Consider the following 16,712-nt stretch of genomic DNA (forward strand, 5'->3'; position numbering starts at 1 on the left):
AATATTAGTTTAGATCAATTTAGCAATTAATTATATTTTAATTACTAATAGTAAATAATTTAACAATCAATTTGTGAATCACTTATTAAATTTTTTTTATTAAAAAAATTAAAATTATAAATTTATTATAAAATCGATCGTTAATAGTAATGTCAATTATAAATTTACTTATTTTTTGTCGTGTATATTTGATATGAGGATAAACTTGTTTATTTTTCTTTCTTTTTCTCTTCAATAAAAATGCATTTATATTTTGCAGTTGTGTATTGATTTATTCTCAAAACATGAAGCATAGTATTACAATATTACTTAAATATTAATTGATAAGTCTTGAGGTGATAAATGAATAAATTAAGTGAGTTTAAATTCAAATATTTCAAATATTCAAATAATGTCACAAGTTGTTTAAATTATTTATCAAATTACAGTTTAGATAGAATGTCTGATAATATGCATCGAGAACTATTATCAGACATTTTAAAAATTTAGAATGTCACAAAATTTTTTATAAAATATAGAGATAAACTTATATATTCGGTCTTTCTAGTAGTTAAGGTGACAACTACTTCCAAAAGCAGTAAATCATCCTCTTTTGATTAATTAATTTGATTTCACCAACTCCATAATTTCTTGTCATCTTATAAGTGGAATGGCTTGTCTTGCCCACATTTTCCCACTATTACGCCCTGTATATATATATATATATATATATATATATATATATATATATATATATATATATATTGGAATTCAAATAAAAGGTGATGTTACCATCCATTCATAATATTAATCAATATAAGTTTAGTATAATCCTCCATTTTTTCATTCTTTATAATCAAAATAAATAACATAAAGGAAAAAAAATGGATGTAGATATTACAACAAAAATTTATTGGGATAATGAGTAAGAGTAAAAAATAAAAATCTCACTAAAAATATGCAAGCTAAAATAATAAGGTAAAATTATAAATTAAAAAAAATATGCTTAATAAACTTTATATTAATAAACTTTATAAATTAAAATAAGCTAGGTCATGACAAGACAAAAAACACCACCTTCCATTTGAGTGCGTGTCAATTTACTCTCCCTATATATATGCGCATATTGTATCAACCAATAGGCAAAAGCAGTAGTGCTCTTCTCCTATACATATTCTCCATTGACCAAATAATTTCTTCTCTTCTTCTGCTGCAGCTTCACTCTTTCCAAGCTAAACATACTTAATGGGTAGCTTGGGAAGTTTCAGGAGTTGTTCTGGTCTCTTTTTGGTTTACATTGTTTTGATATCGTCTTTGATCCAAGCATCTGTAGTTGCTGCAGCTATTAAAGGGCATTTCTACAAATGGGAAGTGGAGTACATGTTCTGGTCTCCTGACGGTAAGGAAAATGTCGTGATGGGTATCAACGGTCGGTTTCCAGGGCCGACGATCAGAGCAAGAGCCGGAGATACCATTCATATTGAGCTACTAAACAAGCTCCACACTGAAGGTGTTGTCATTCACTGGCATGGAATCAGACAGGTTATTCATTTTACCCTTTCTTTTTATTTTATTTTAGGAAAAAAATATTTTGTTTTTGGTCCTTTTATTTTAAAAAAATATTATTTTATTTATTTAATTTTATCAGAATATAAAACAAATAATTTTTCAATAAAATCAAGCCTAATCATACTTAAAAAAACCAAACACATGAAAGTCTGCTTTAGTCTGATTGATATTTTTAGCATCTTTGCATGTGAGTTCATGTACTAGCTAGCTGTTTTCCTTTACATTATATTAAAATTTTTATTTTATTTTATGGTTTAGTAACTTTTTTTTTCTTTAACAGCTGGGGACGCCTTGGGCTGATGGAACTGCTGCCATTACACAGTGTGTTATTAACCCTAGTGAAACCTTTTCTTACAGGTTCACTGTTGACAGGGTAAAAATCTCTCTCTCCTTATTATAATAAATTAAAAATCTATCTCAATAAAAAAATAAATTAAAGCTTAATTTCACCCCTTATTTATATCAAGAAATCAAAAAATTTAATCTCAAAATTAAAAAATAAATTTCTTAATTTTTGATTTAAATAAAAAAAATCAAAAAATTTAGCTCATAAATTTTAAGTTTTTGATTAAATTGATCTTAAATTAAAATTTTTTAGTTAAATTGGACGAAAAGTAAAAAATGAATTAAATTGAACTTTCTCAATAAGTATAGAGGCTAAATTAAATATTTTACCATAAAAAAATTATTGGTTGTGGTCCACTTTCATTGTTAATCTGTGTGTTTTATCTCTAAAAAAAAAAATATTGGCTGTGACTTCTCTATGGGTTTAATTAATAGATTAGACTCTAAAATATATCCTCATTGCCTGGAAATAAGGAACTTTTGTTATTTTTATAGATCCTACTACAATATATTAATTTTTTTTAATTTTAATAAAAAAAATTTAATTACATTATATTATATTATCTTCTAGCAAACATAACCTTAATAAAATCATAGCTTATTCAATTGCATAAACTTGTATATTGATAATGATTTCCCCTCATTTGCTTGTTTAGTTTTTTTTTTTTTAAATAATTATTTAATGCATTTAACACTAGAAAATATATATATATTAGGAGGTATAATAAAATTATATAGTGCAGGCGGGAACATACTTCTACCATGGACACTATGGAATGCAAAGATCAGCAGGGCTATATGGGACTCTGATAGTTGATGTGGCAGAAGGAGAGAGAGAACCATTTCACTATGATGGTGAATTTGACCTATTATTGAGTGATTGGTGGCACCAAAGCGTTCATCATCAAGAAGTTGGCCTCTCCTCTATTCCATTTCGTTGGATTGGCGAGCCCCAGGTAATTAATTAATTATTAATATATCTAATTATTTTAATACAATTCCCTCATATGCATTTGCAAAAAATAATATCTTTTTAATTAATAAAATTATTAGTTTAATGGTGAAAGTACATATGCACATGCACCCCCGCATATTGAATTAAAATTCTTTTAATATATATATATATATATATATATATATATAAAGAATATTATCATATGGGTAAACTTTTTTACATTTTTTTCTCAATTGTCGATAGAAGAATAATCCAACAAGCTAGAATAACTCTTTATGTTATATCTAGATGTCGGTAATGATATTGTTCTAAAATTTTAAATCGATTTAATTAAAATTAAAATTAAATTAATTGAAATTGATTTTCAAGTAAACTAAAATTAATTGGTTGAATTTTGAGTTAAAATCGATTTTTATATAATTTTAAAGATTTTTTTTAAAACATTGAAACTAAAATCAGACATGCTGGGGTTTTAATTTCAATCCCCATGAATTAACTGAAATTATCAATTTCGATTCAATTCAACTCATTGGCCAATCATCCCTGTCTATGAATATGATTGGTATGATATTTATAAATGAACCCTTATCTCTAATTTTATGAAAAAAAAAAATTTCCCTATGTAAACAAGAAAAAAAATATATATTTTTCCAAAATTACACATATACCCTACCAATAATTGAACCTTAACCATACCTAAATTACTTTAATCTAGTTTTGATATTTTGAACAGCTAGTAGTTGATGCATCATTGTCCTCCACTCTTTTATTTACTTGTTCTGGTTAAGATTTCTTTTTCCTTATAACTTGGAGCTGATGATGAAGTATGTGCTTTATATTCAGACCTTGCTCATCAATGGCAGAGGGCAATATGATTGTTCTCTAGCAGCAAAATATAACAAAAACCTTATCAATGAGTGCAACATAAAGGGAGGTGAGCAATTTGCACCCTACATCCTCCATGTGCAGCCCAACAAGACCTACAGAATAAGAATCGCTAGTACCACTGCCCTAGCTTCTCTCAACTTGGCCGTTGGGGTAAGTATATTATTAAAGTATATATCATGCTGAAAAATTCTTATTCTATTATAAATTTAAAATATAAAATATATGATAAAATTTATATATTTATATCTTAAATTCATGAGATACCAGATATAGATAAATTTTTCCCATATCATATTTAATTTTTATGCTGATTTAGCTATAGCTATAAGTATGCTGATTTCCATTTAATTCTGGTAAATTTTTCATTAAAAAAATATATTTTTATATTTATATAATATTTATATAAAAACAAATAATATTTCGATTGATTAGATTATTTTATTTTCTAAATCAAACTTTAAAATAGATTAAAATTATGAATCAATTGGTTTTGATTTAAGTTTTCGATTCAAACAAACATTGATATAATCTTTCATAATGCATATACTTTAAAAATAATAATAATAAATTATGCTAAAGTTAACAAGATTCTGATTTTCCATCGCACACATAGGTATTAGGTTAACTAGTCATTTGTCGCCTCTTAGATAATGCTAAAAAATCTTGGAACATTGTATGGCGTTTAAAATGCATATGCGTACCCTTCAAGAAATTTATTATGGTTCTTTCTAGGAAAGTTCACCACTTGTGAAGGGTAGCGTGAAGTAGTGATCGTAGGGTTGAAAAGATGTTCAACTTTTTAGCAAAGTGATGGGCAAAGAAAAAATATAAAGCCTAGCTTCATCCGGCTAAAGGGAGTTAAGTTTGAGTCTATCACTCTCGGAGTTAATAAGTTCAATTTTTTAATTAAAAAAAAATTTAAGGTAAAAATAGCAAAAAAAAAAGTAAGTTATTACAATGATTTTCGTCCTCTAGTAACAAATGGGTGTCACTATATTGAAACTATTAAGGATATCAAAGTACTATAGGTCTATCTAATAATTTATCATATGTCAAGCAAAAGATGCTTGCTCACTCCTCTATCCTCTCTCTCATCTCTTATGATTAAGGATTTTTCAAAATTTTCATGGTTGTGGCCCTCATGTGTTTTAGGAATCTCATGACCTTCAAAATTATTTTTTAGGAATCTCATGACCTTCAAAATTATTTTATAACTTGTCATAAATCATTCTCAAACAATAACGATGCCTTCCTTTTCCCCCTTCTCCGTACCTCTTTGTCTCTCTCCAATGGTTTTCTTTCATTTTCATGGCTGTTATGGCCCTCCTACATCACCTCCTAAATTTTGCTTACCCTATCATTATGTCAACTTGACATAAATACGTTACTCTGATATTAGAGGATAGCTGTGGTTTCAAAGTAAAATTGCTTCATTCATATAGTGTAATGATAAAATTACTTCATTTGTAACTTGAAAATTATGAATTTAAGTCATGAAAATAGTCTCTTTATAAATATGAATAAGGCTGCATATATTAACACCCTCTAAAACTCTTTAAGTGTGAAATATTTCGTGTATAATCTTTTTATTCTTGGAATTTTTCTTTTGAATAAAACAAATTGTCTCCCTTCACGTCATATTAGTTTTGTGTTTTGGGTTGCCATCAAAGTGGGGGTGAAAGGATAAAGAACATAGGGATGGGTTGTCAAAGAACATGGTGGGGAATGGTAGGAAAGGAATATGAGCACGTTGAAAAACGATGGTGGATGAAGAAAGATACTGGGAACAAGAGTCAAGAGCAAAAGTGAGAGAGAGAATATATAATATTACTTTGCAGGATTGATCTGTCAAGAAAGCACAAAAATTTTGTGGTGTTCTAAGAAATAACGTGCTACTGCTAATGCTACTTTTCCAATCTCCAAGGGCTGTTTGGTCCAATGTGGACCACGTGTCCATAATTAGTTTACTAATTGAAATTAAAAAAAGTAATTTACAAATCGACTCCCACTTATCCGAGCAAATGGGGAATTAAACGTGTCTTGAGAGTAGAAAATGGCCGGAAATGGCGCAGGAGGAATTTACCATCCATGCCACTTATTGGTGACTTTAATATGATTGTCTTTGTTTTCATAATGAGAGTACAATTAATATAGAGTCAAATGTTCATGGTACACTATTATATAATTTTTTTATAATAATATTTATAATTTTATATATTATATTTTAAATAAATACAATTTAAATATTTTATAGAATTATTAAATTTGTAAAATATAAAATATTAATAAAAAAAATTATATAAAATATTAATTAAAATATATAAAATTAAATATAATTGAATAATTTTTAAATAATAATCAATTTGATATATATATATATATTAAATAATTAAAATAAATTTTAATTAAATTTTAATTAAATTTTAAAGAATTCAGATTCAAGTAAGATGTTTTTCGTTTTAATCTATTCATCGTCATTCTATTATCAACTTGATAAGAAAATAGGAATATAATAATAAAACAAGAAAAAGAAAACAAAAATGATTTAAATGGTGGGTGGCCACTAAGTCCCCTGCAGTGAATGGGACCCACCAGAGTAGTGGGTAGAGCAAATTGGCCATATTCCATTGGAGGTTCCTGAAAAATCAAAATCTTTTAAGATTCTGAGAAGGTAATTAACTTGGGAGTATGTCGACTTATAATCTACACTGATATATGAACACAACTGCTCATACCTAATAGCATTAGAGTTAAAGTCTCGCACAATTTAATTGCCTGTAAAATTATTTGCATGACAACAACATATGATCTCATGATCATAATTTTGTTGACCACTTCTTTGTTCTTTCACTGTCATGAGAAGGGATGGCACAGGCACAGCTTTGCCAAAAGCTGAATACATTAATTATTTCAATGAAAAATTTAATAATATTTTATAATTTTATTTTAATTTATCAATTACTTTAATTCTTATTTTATTTTAAATTGTTTTTGTTTACAGGGACACAAGATGCTGGTGGTTGAAGCTGATGGAAATTATGTTCAACCATTTCTGACCAACAGTTTGGACATTTATTCTGGTGAGAGCTACTCAGTCCTAATAACCACAAATCAAAAACCCAACAACTACTGGATTTCTGCAGGAGTAATAGGAAGGAACCTCATACCCCTCAAGCCCTAACCTTATTAAACTATCTGCCAAATTCTGTTTCAAAATTGCCTAAGTTTCCTCCTCCTGTAACTCCCCATGGAACGACACTGCTCGAAGCAAGGCGTTCACTAAAAAGTTTTAGCTCACATGAATACTCCGAAGCCTCCGAAGAATTACGACCGTCGGATCATCCTTCTAAACACCCAAAATAAATACAATGGCTTCACTAAGTGGGCAATCAACAATGTTTCCCTCTCATTACCCGCAACTCCTTATTTAGGCTCCTTGAAATATGGTCTTCAAGGTGCATTTGATCAAGCAAACCCACCCGAGAACTACCCTGAAAAATATGATGTGATGAAACCACCAGTTAACCCTAACACTACTGTTGGAAGTGGGATTTACAAGTTTGGTTACAAGAACACAGTGGATGTGATTCTTCAAAATGCTAATGCATTAAAAACAGGCGTTAGTGAAGTCCATCCATGGCACTTGCATGGTCACGACTTTTGGGTTTTAGGATATGGAGAAGGGAAGTTTACAAATAATGATGAGAGCAAATTCAACTTGAAGAATCCACCTTATAAGAATACAGCAGTGATTTTTCCTTATGGGTGGACTGCACTGAGATTTGTGGCAGATAATCCAGGGGCTTGGGCCTTCCACTGCCACATTGAGCCACATTTGCATATGGGTATGGGTGTGGTTCTTGCTGAGGGAGTTGAACGTCTTGGTGATATTCCTCATGAGGCTCTTGCTTGTGGTTTGACTGGGACGAGGCTCATGGATACCAACAAGCACTAAGCCTAAATATTAACTTATAGTTTAGGCCTAAAAAATTGTCTACATTTTTATTCAGTGCAAACGGATGTATGCCACTTGCTATCTATATATGAGTATTCTTAAATAGATACACTGTTGCTTTCTCTCCTTTTACTTTTCCTTGTACTCAGGGGCATCAGCGCTTCATAATCCAATATTTTTCTTGATCCAAGTAACCAATAAGTTCTATCCATACCCTTTTCCAGCTGATGCATGGAGGGAAATTTAAGGAAGTTGTCAAGTTCCTAAAGTAAATGCCTCAATATACTCCTTAGGAGGAACTGGGGAAGATAGAAGAAAACAGAGAACAATGCTAAAGAAAACCGTATTTTCCACTTCTAATTTAATCTGAAAATAAAATCTCATTTTACACATCAGCAGTCACAGTTAAGCTTTATATTGCATCAAATTAACTAATCTAATGAATGTTTACTTCATTGCAAACCCAACTTTGAAGCACCCCTAATTTGCCCGAGTAGTCTATTTGCTGTCCATCTCTGTGAGATTTTTGCTTTTACGTGATCTCTTTCTTTTCCTGCTCCTACTCCTCGTAGCATTGTTGCCAGCATTACTTTCCTGTGCAGAAGCACCCAAATTTTAGCAACAATGAGTACCATTTCAACTCAATACATCTTGTGGTATCGATCCAAGATTTATTAGAATGCGAAATCCAGCTTTTCTGAGATCACGTCACATAACCATGTGAATGCATTAAAGCCCGTACATCAGATCTAATGACACTTTAAGGATCTATCTTGATTTTAGCTGGTAACTTTCTATGTCCTTTTGAAGCCCAATTTATTATTCCCAAATAATTTTCTGATGCATCACAACCCAGTACATAGACAATCACCAAATTCATCCTATACTGTTGAAACAAAATTCCACTCTCTAACAGGACCAGAAATATTTATTAGCAAATTTCGGTACTCATGCAACATTTTGTTTTTTCAAATTGATCAATATAACCAACTTCACTCCTTTCTAGCACACTGAAGTATAACTTCACAGATAATCAAATTAAATTCTTACAACAAAGATGATTTTGTATTGGATTTTAAAGCGATCAAAACTGAGATGTGATCCAATAATGCTATAATTCAACACAGAATAATGCCCACCACTATTCAACATATAAATCCAACAAAAAGTGTAAGAACTTGTAAAATCAAAGTTATACACACCTTGTCTGATGAAGGCTTAGGGTTTACATCCTTCTTTTTCTTCTTGCATGAAAGTGGATTTGGTGCCTGAAAATTTTAGAATACATAGTTAACCATATGAGAATGGAGAACCTTTTGAAAGTAGATAGCCAAGGAATAGCATGCAACCATGTATATTGTGATAATCTTAATTCACTGGTACTACATAACTGAATTCAACTAACTATAACACTGCTTCAGTGCCTAAATAGATCAATATTGCCAACATCATCCACGTCTGTATGTTATTCATCACAAAAAGGAATAGGGTAAATGAAATATTTATAGAAAACATCAAGTAGTAAAGGACTATAGTTTTACATGTAGCATAAGCAATATACACATTCGACAATGTTAGATGTACAGTCATTTTTTGTAGTAACATTCTGAATTACATGTTCTCTTCATCATTAACTTCTTATAAATTTTAAGCAAACTGCTTGAGAAACCCCTTTCTGCATTCAAGCAAGATGGATAAATAATTCTATAAGTTGTAACTACCATGGAAAATGAAAATGTAATTTACTTATTGCTGACCTTAAAATTTTCTTTTTTCACCTAGACTCAACTATACCAACAAAACATCAGACTAATCAATCTTGAAGCAGGCACTGAAGATTTCATAACTGTATATGGGAAAATGAGAAAGGATTATACCTTCGCTTTCTTTCTTTTAAATTGAGGTCTATCCTTACCATCCATTCTCCTTCTTGCACTGTCCTTCTTTTTAACAGGCTGCATTTCTCCTGGACCTTTATTTTCATCAGAAGAATGTCCAGATTCCTCATTTGTTGATGTGCTCTTGGTCCTATTTTTCAACATTTTATATTCTAACTCAGTTGCATGTAAGCGTTGTTCTTCAGAAGTTTTGACAAACTCATGTTGAAATGCAGATGGCGGCTCAAGGAAGAGAGCATTTCTTAGACCAAATATGAGAGGGACACCTGGTACCTGCAGAATGGCTAAACTTTCAGAAATGATTTTGTGTCCTAAGGGTTATTTCAAGTCAGATAAGGCTATTTTCAAAATTCAATAAGACTACAACTACATCCTTAAAGGCTTAAACTTTTCCATAACAAAGTTCTTCTATCCTGGGTGCAGATAACAGGGATCCATTGCAATGCAGTTGTGGATCATGGCAAGATGAGTAAAAGCAGCTATTATTAGATATAAATATGCCGATTAATTCACAAGATCGCTAGAAAAGTGTTGTTAATCAACCTCATACAAGATGATTAAGGCCAAAAGGCCAAAAACATAGGTTAATACATGATGTCGTATAATGTTCTGCATATCCAACTTCATCTAAACTGGAGTGATAAATCATGACAAGTTAACTACTTTTGGCCTGGCCAGCTCCCAAAAGTGAGCCATGAAAATAGATGGAGAAACTAAGTCTGTTAGTGTTAAAATCTAACAAAATCGAAACATATTTGTAGACATTCCGCATCTATTGTAAATGAGAATCTCATCATAGAAAGCACTTCCAATACCATAATGGAAAAAGAATTTATAAACCTGTGAAAAAGTATAAAAATTGGCGGAAAAGAGTAAAATATATGGCACCCAACAGAAGATGAAATGGACTAACCTCCCTAAACTTCTTCCTCAAACCAAAGTCCTGGGTAGCAACAAAAAAATGCTCAGGGTTATTCTCTCCAATAATCTCCGCAATGCAAGCTTCCGCACTCTTTTTATCCTCATGATCACATCTGATATTAGAGTTAATACAGTAACCAACAAGGGAAAGTGGAATCACTACCCACAGAATATATGTAAAACCACAGATAAAATCTTTTATGTGAGAGAGAGAGAGAGAGAGAGAGAAAGAGAGACAGAAAGAGAGATAGAGGGCGAGAGTGGGAGAGGCTTACCTTGCAATCATGAGTCTGTGAGCTGCCTGAAGAGATTCAGAATAGGCACTACCAATTCTTTTGAGCTCCTCAAGAACACATCTATAAAACCCAAAGAAGAGAAATACATAAAACTCCAGATTGAATTAAAAAATATGACATGAATTCCAAAGAAATAGCAGTGAGCAGAAAAACGAAGCAAGAAGACCTTGTTGTGAAGAGCTTGACGGAGCCACCAAGGATGTTAGACAGAGCTTTATCGGCGGGTGCAACGCAATTTACTATAAGGTTATGCACAAATGTCCCGTCGCAGAGAACCTTGAAGGGTTGCCTGAACCCAAAACACGATGTGTAGAACCTCACCGCCCTGCGGTGGCGTTTCTGCTTCTTGACTCTCATTTTTTAAATCCGAGAAAAAACAGATTATAGTAACCAAGAAATCTCCTTTGCGAGTGAAACAGGGGTTTTGGCGAACTTCCTAGGCAGCTGCTTCTTCCGCTGCTGCTGCTGGGGTTCTAATTCTAAGGGTTTTGGGTTCATTCCTTTCGTCACCATGGTTGCAGAAGATCACATTGGGCCAACCCATTACTGGGTTTGGTGCTTTGGGCCTCACAGTTGATTACAGAAAACAAAAAAAAGCCTTAGTTTTTGAAGGCATATTTGCACTCCGTTGGCAATTAAAGAAAATATATTTGTCTAAATAACAAAATGGATTTTAATGATCCAAATAAGCACTCAAATGATTTATTGTTTGAAAAAGAGTACAAACACTATATATAAATAAAAGAACATTATGCTTACACACCGCAGGAGCTTTTCTTCTTAACTCGCTAGAGCTAAGCACTCCAATTTGTTTATTGTACAAATGTTGGGACGAGATCCAATTATATAGCAAACTGATGACTAAGGTTGAGCACTCATGGATTTTAATCAAAAAACCAAATCAAACCAATTTAATTCAGTTTTTTTTATTAATCAATTCGATTTTGGTTTACTTTTTTAAAAAATTAAGGTTTTTTAATTTGATTTAGTTGATTCAATAAAAAAAGAATTGATCGAACCGAACTGATTTTCTTCCTCACAAATGCTGTACCATTTTCATCCCCATATAAATAGCAAAACCTGCTAATTATTAAAAGCCCTCAACCCTCTCCAGCAGAAAAAAGAACGCCCACAACATAGCCTACATCGGAATCCTTCCTCAATTCCTCTCTTCTTCTTCATCTTTTTTCTTGGTCCTCTCTTTAGTTCTCACGGCTTAAAGACCCAGAGACACATATGCACAGGCAAGCAACATTCTACTTCCATCAGAATCAGGAAATGGCTCCCTCCTCATCTATATCTCTCCTCGCGTCCTTGACTTCTGCCTCTTGAGCTCACATTGAAGACTCCTCACCCTTGATTTTTTATGGGATATTACCCATAAAAATTTTGTTTGTGGGATGTTTTGATGGGTAATTACTCATTGACTTCTGCCTCTTGAGATCACATCCAATAACGTTTTGATAGGAATCTCTTTGATTTGATCCAAGAGACTTGCATACAAAAAGCATTTTGATCAAATGAGTGATTGTATTTTAGGTACATAGATTTGTGGGTGCCCAAATTGTATTCGATGTTAATTTGTTTGTTTTGGGTGATTTCATTTGTTAATTAAGATTAACTTGTGTAATTTATTATGATTATGTATTTTGTTGAATTATTGTGTTGAAACTTGATGTTAGAGGTGCAAACTATATTTTGTTGAACCCCATCCTTCTCTGAAAACCAATAAATCAAATCAAACTGGTTCAATTCGATTTGATTTATCTATCAATTTAGTTCGATTCGGTTTCCTTTTTATAAATTTAATAATATGATTTTTCAAATTCAGTTCGAACCCTTACTAATGAAAGGTTAAAAGAAAAATTGTTGATCTATTCAACTTGTAATTAGCTAGCACTTCAACTTGATTGAGCAATCTACCTTGCTCCAAACTTTCATGCCTACACGTAGCCACAATATTTGGCCAATTTTATACAACTTGGTTACAATATCATTCTTCAAAACTAAATAATTCTTATTGGCTAAGTAAAACCAATTTTAACTGCTAACATCCTCCCTTAAACTTGTTTGACTATTTCGAGCATTTTCTTCAGCTTGAAAGATAAATTAGCTTTAAAAGGCTAAGTTAAAAATATCTGCAATTTGATCTTCTGATGTATAGTACTCAACCACAATTTCTTTGTCTTCCACCAAATCTTAAATTTAGTGATGTTTAATATCGATAAACACTAAATTCTTTGTTAAGGCATTTATTGACTTGTTGTTACATAAAATTGTTGTAGGGCTATTTTGTTGATGTTGTAGTTTACTGAGCGTCCTCTGCAATCAAACTGTTTGAGCAACAAAACTAAATTTTCATACCATTTTATGCAAATATTGAATAAATTTAATAATAAGATATTTCAATAATTTGAAATAAAAAAAATAATGAGATATATCTTAATGGTATTGGATTTGACCCAAAACTATAAAATTTTAAATTTAAATTGCAATTAGAGTCAAAGAAAATTTAAAATAAAAGTTAAAACTAAAAAAGCAACGTATAATAGAAATAAATTAATAGTAATATTGGCATGGAAACTTTATATATTAGACCAAATTAGATAGGTTATTCTTGTAATTCAATAACTTAACATTAAAAAATATAGAAGTTAAAAAAAAATGGTGTCGCAATAGTATCATTGCCAATTGTTAAGTCCATAAAAATTTAAAATGGCCTGTAGCTTCTCTAAAATGTGTCTTTTTAGTTTTTACCAAATTAAATCAACACTCACCCACAGGGTTTGAATTCAATGGTCAAACTTATACAATAACAACCATAAGAAGGGAAGCCCTAAGCCATGTGGGTGTAACGTGCCAAACACAATATCTACAACATTTAGAATTTTACACTTTTTTTACACTATGTTTGGATAGATTAGGAGAGGCGAAGGAAAATAAAAAAGAGAAAAAAAAATGAAAGGAAAAGGGAAAATTATAAAAAAGTATCATGTGGTTTACTCATTTTCACTTCAGGGTCTATGGTTCACTTATGACAAAAGTGGTACCCGGAGGTTTTACTTCATTAACAAACCATGACTTTCCTTCTTCCTTCGTTAATATTTGTTGACATGGCATTAAACATTTAATTAAAAATTATTTTTATTATAACTATGGGCCCCACTACTTCCTTTTATTCCTTCTTCGAACCTAGAAAACAAATGATGCTCAAGTTGAAATTTCATTTCCAAGAAAATCATATCAAATACTAGCGCTCTCTATAAATACTACCTTGGTACAACTACGCAACTAACTCATTCATTACTGATGGGGAATGGGAGAGGAGTATAAAATAGTCACTTCTGGAAATTATATTTAAGCTCATTCCAATATTAAAAAGAAAAAGTAAATATTGTGTCCTCAAAGCAGTCCAAAATGATTAAGATACATACTCTAAAATTAGCGATATTCGGCAGGAAACACATCAAGATGATATCTGAAAAACTTCAAATAGAAATAATACCTCACATTGAGATTGTTGTATCTCCTCATGTAAATCCCTAGCTCCATGCAACAAACCAGCAAGTTCATTTGCAAATTCCCTTTTCTTAGTGACAATAATTGTTTGGCCTTCATTGAATAAAAAATTATCTCACAAAGATGAATGTAAAAAATTTTTCAACTAGACCAAAAGATTATTAAAATATCACAAAAAAAGAAAGAGCCCAATTGATTTGCTATAACAATGAATGATATCAAGAGCAGGTATTGCTAAAGTAAAACTGTATCAACACCATCTCTTATTGCTTGTACATCCTCAGATTTATTATATAAAATTAATATTTAATCATTTTTGTTATGGATACCCTCAACCAAGTTCAAGATCAAGAAAGAATACCTCTCCCAAAAGAAGCAAATCAACAGGAGGCCCATAGTTTTTTTATGAGTGTGATGAAAACAATCCCGCTTTTACCAGGTTACAAGCTTTAACACATTCCAAGTCAACTATCTCATTATGATGAGCAACTATATCACTATTGATGTTATAATGAATTGTGAGTTTATTTTACAATTGACATGTCATCAAATGCATTCAAGTTCTTTTGAATCTAAATTAAAGCATCAAATATCATGGTTTTGTTGTTTGTAAGCTATTGAACTTCGAAGGTGATGGTGCACATACAACTGTTGATACAGTTCTGTCAAGAAAAAAGAAAGAATACCACTCCTGCTTTGTCATTGCATGATAAGGACCTAAAGTAAAAGGTTAACATATCTTGCCATAATGGAGTAAACCTTTTTCATTCAATAGAGAATATAAAGCTATGTAGGCATGGCATTCAAAGAGAACAAATCTGTTCTACTCTATTTTTATCATCAAAAACAGGGGATTTTACAGTATCATTCAATAACAGATTTCATGCAGGCAAGTCAATCGATCAAACAAAGATGTTATACTTAAGTCATTGTAGATTATCATTAGATTAATAAAGATAATGATTGCTTCATAGTCTATATTTTGACTGGTTATAAGGAAACCTAAGAAAAGGCTTGCCTATTTCACCCTTCACACTATTACCATACTTTTATAGATAGAAGAAAACTATTTCTAGTGTTGCTTTAGATCGATGTGGTCCTTAACAGGGTTCAAGTGTGATTGTGAGTTTTTCTTTTGCATTATTGTTTATATTTTTTTATGGTGTCAGAGTTTCTAGGCATGAGTTTGTATATTTTGTTTTTTCTTTTTCTCAAATTTTATTCATTTATAAATCATGTTAATTTATTAAATATTATTTTTTTAATCCATGTCAACATGCAACTAATAGAGAAAGACTGGAAAGTCGTTCTTTGCTAATGGAGCGAAACCTTAAGGTACCACTTTGTTACAAAAATGAACCACAGATCCTAAAGTGAAAATGAGTAGAATCACATGGTACCTTTTATTAATTTCCCTAAAGGAAAATAAACATATTTTGCCTTGTTTGGGAAGGGAAGGAGTGAAAAGAAAATAATTGAAATTATCATTTTACCCTTATTTTATAAATTGTATTTTTACTATATGACTACAAATCCATAAATAATAATTGTATCAAAATTGTTTACAGAATAATAACATCCACCCAAAGCATCAATCCATGTTTATTTCATAGTGAAATAAGCAAAAAATATTTTTCAATAAGTATACTTCATTATAATCATAACATCAATATACTTGTGGAAAAAAAAAATATTTTGTTGTATCTAACAATTTCACTCCACTTAGCATTAGTGAGGATATTAAGTTATTACTAATTATTATTACTGCCACCATCTACATTCTTGCAAGTAGCTTTTATATTATTAATTTTATATGCACATGAATTTTCATACTTTATGAAACTCACAATCACAATTATGTTGTACTCTAGAGCTTTACTTGTTTACTTATAGAGGTTGTTGCCAGGAAATTAAACTTGGTTGAAATCTTAAATCTAAGTTTTGTCTAGTGATGGAAAACTCTTGCTTTCTTGCTCCAAAATCCTATATCAAAGAATAAAGATGTTAAAGCTTCTTAGACCACTAATTAGTCAAAGCCATAACCGAATTGATCTATCTCGAAATTAAAACTAGAATAAAGTTCGATCAAAATCAATTTTAAATTAGATTGAAATTCAATTAAAACTTATCAATTTGGTTCAAGTTTGAATTTTTTTATTTAGAAAATTAACAAATTTTAAAAAATGGTGAACCATTAAATATGATTAAACCAAAATGGAGAGAATCTTGCAATTCTAATTTTCCTGAACTTTGAACCGAAACTATCGATTTCACATGCTAGCTATCCCTATCACTAGTTGGAGATTTTCTCCCTCTCCCTTATTGTATGTTATGGAAAGTCAATCATTATATTATTTCTGTGTATATTCTGTATTCTGTATTCCTAT

The 16,712-nt window shown here is 30.9% G+C and overlaps 1 protein-coding gene and 1 pseudogene across 1 annotated transcript; one reads left to right on the plus strand and one right to left on the minus strand.

The window, feature by feature from the left end:
* The first annotated feature begins 1,104 nt into the window (after nt 1-1,104).
* On the plus strand, nt 1,105-7,796 carry LOC131180769 (L-ascorbate oxidase-like; annotated as a pseudogene).
* Nucleotides 7,797-8,023: 227 nt separating this feature from the next.
* LOC110657172 (uncharacterized) lies at nt 8,024-11,378 on the minus strand. Its single transcript, XM_058148434.1, has 6 exons — nt 10,973-11,378; nt 10,786-10,866; nt 10,503-10,623; nt 9,569-9,862; nt 8,894-8,959; nt 8,024-8,285 (listed from the first exon to the last, which is right to left on the minus strand). Exons 1-6 carry the CDS (start codon nt 11,161-11,163, stop codon nt 8,190-8,192), a joined length of 849 nt encoding a protein of 282 aa, XP_058004417.1. The 5' UTR covers nt 11,164-11,378; the 3' UTR covers nt 8,024-8,189.
* Nucleotides 11,379-16,712: the final 5,334 nt, after the last annotated feature.

This window comes from Hevea brasiliensis, chromosome 6 (assembly GCF_030052815.1).
Source record: "Hevea brasiliensis isolate MT/VB/25A 57/8 chromosome 6, ASM3005281v1, whole genome shotgun sequence".
NCBI classification, from domain to species: domain Eukaryota; kingdom Viridiplantae; phylum Streptophyta; class Magnoliopsida; order Malpighiales; family Euphorbiaceae; genus Hevea; species Hevea brasiliensis.

Bases quoted from the DNA above. Each gene is read 5' to 3' on its own strand.
- LOC110657172 (XM_058148434.1), bottom strand. From the start codon at position 11,163: ATGAGAGTCAAGAAGCAGAAACGCCACCGCAGGGCGGTGAGGTTCTAC. The intron at 10,624-10,785 runs GTAAGCCTCTCC...CTCTAATATCAG, and splicing joins CACAGACTCATGATTGCAAG to ATGTGATCATGAGGATAAAA. The intron at 8,960-9,568 runs GTATAATCCTTT...TAAAATTTTCAG, and splicing joins TTAAAAGAAAGAAAGCGAAG to GCACCAAATCCACTTTCATG.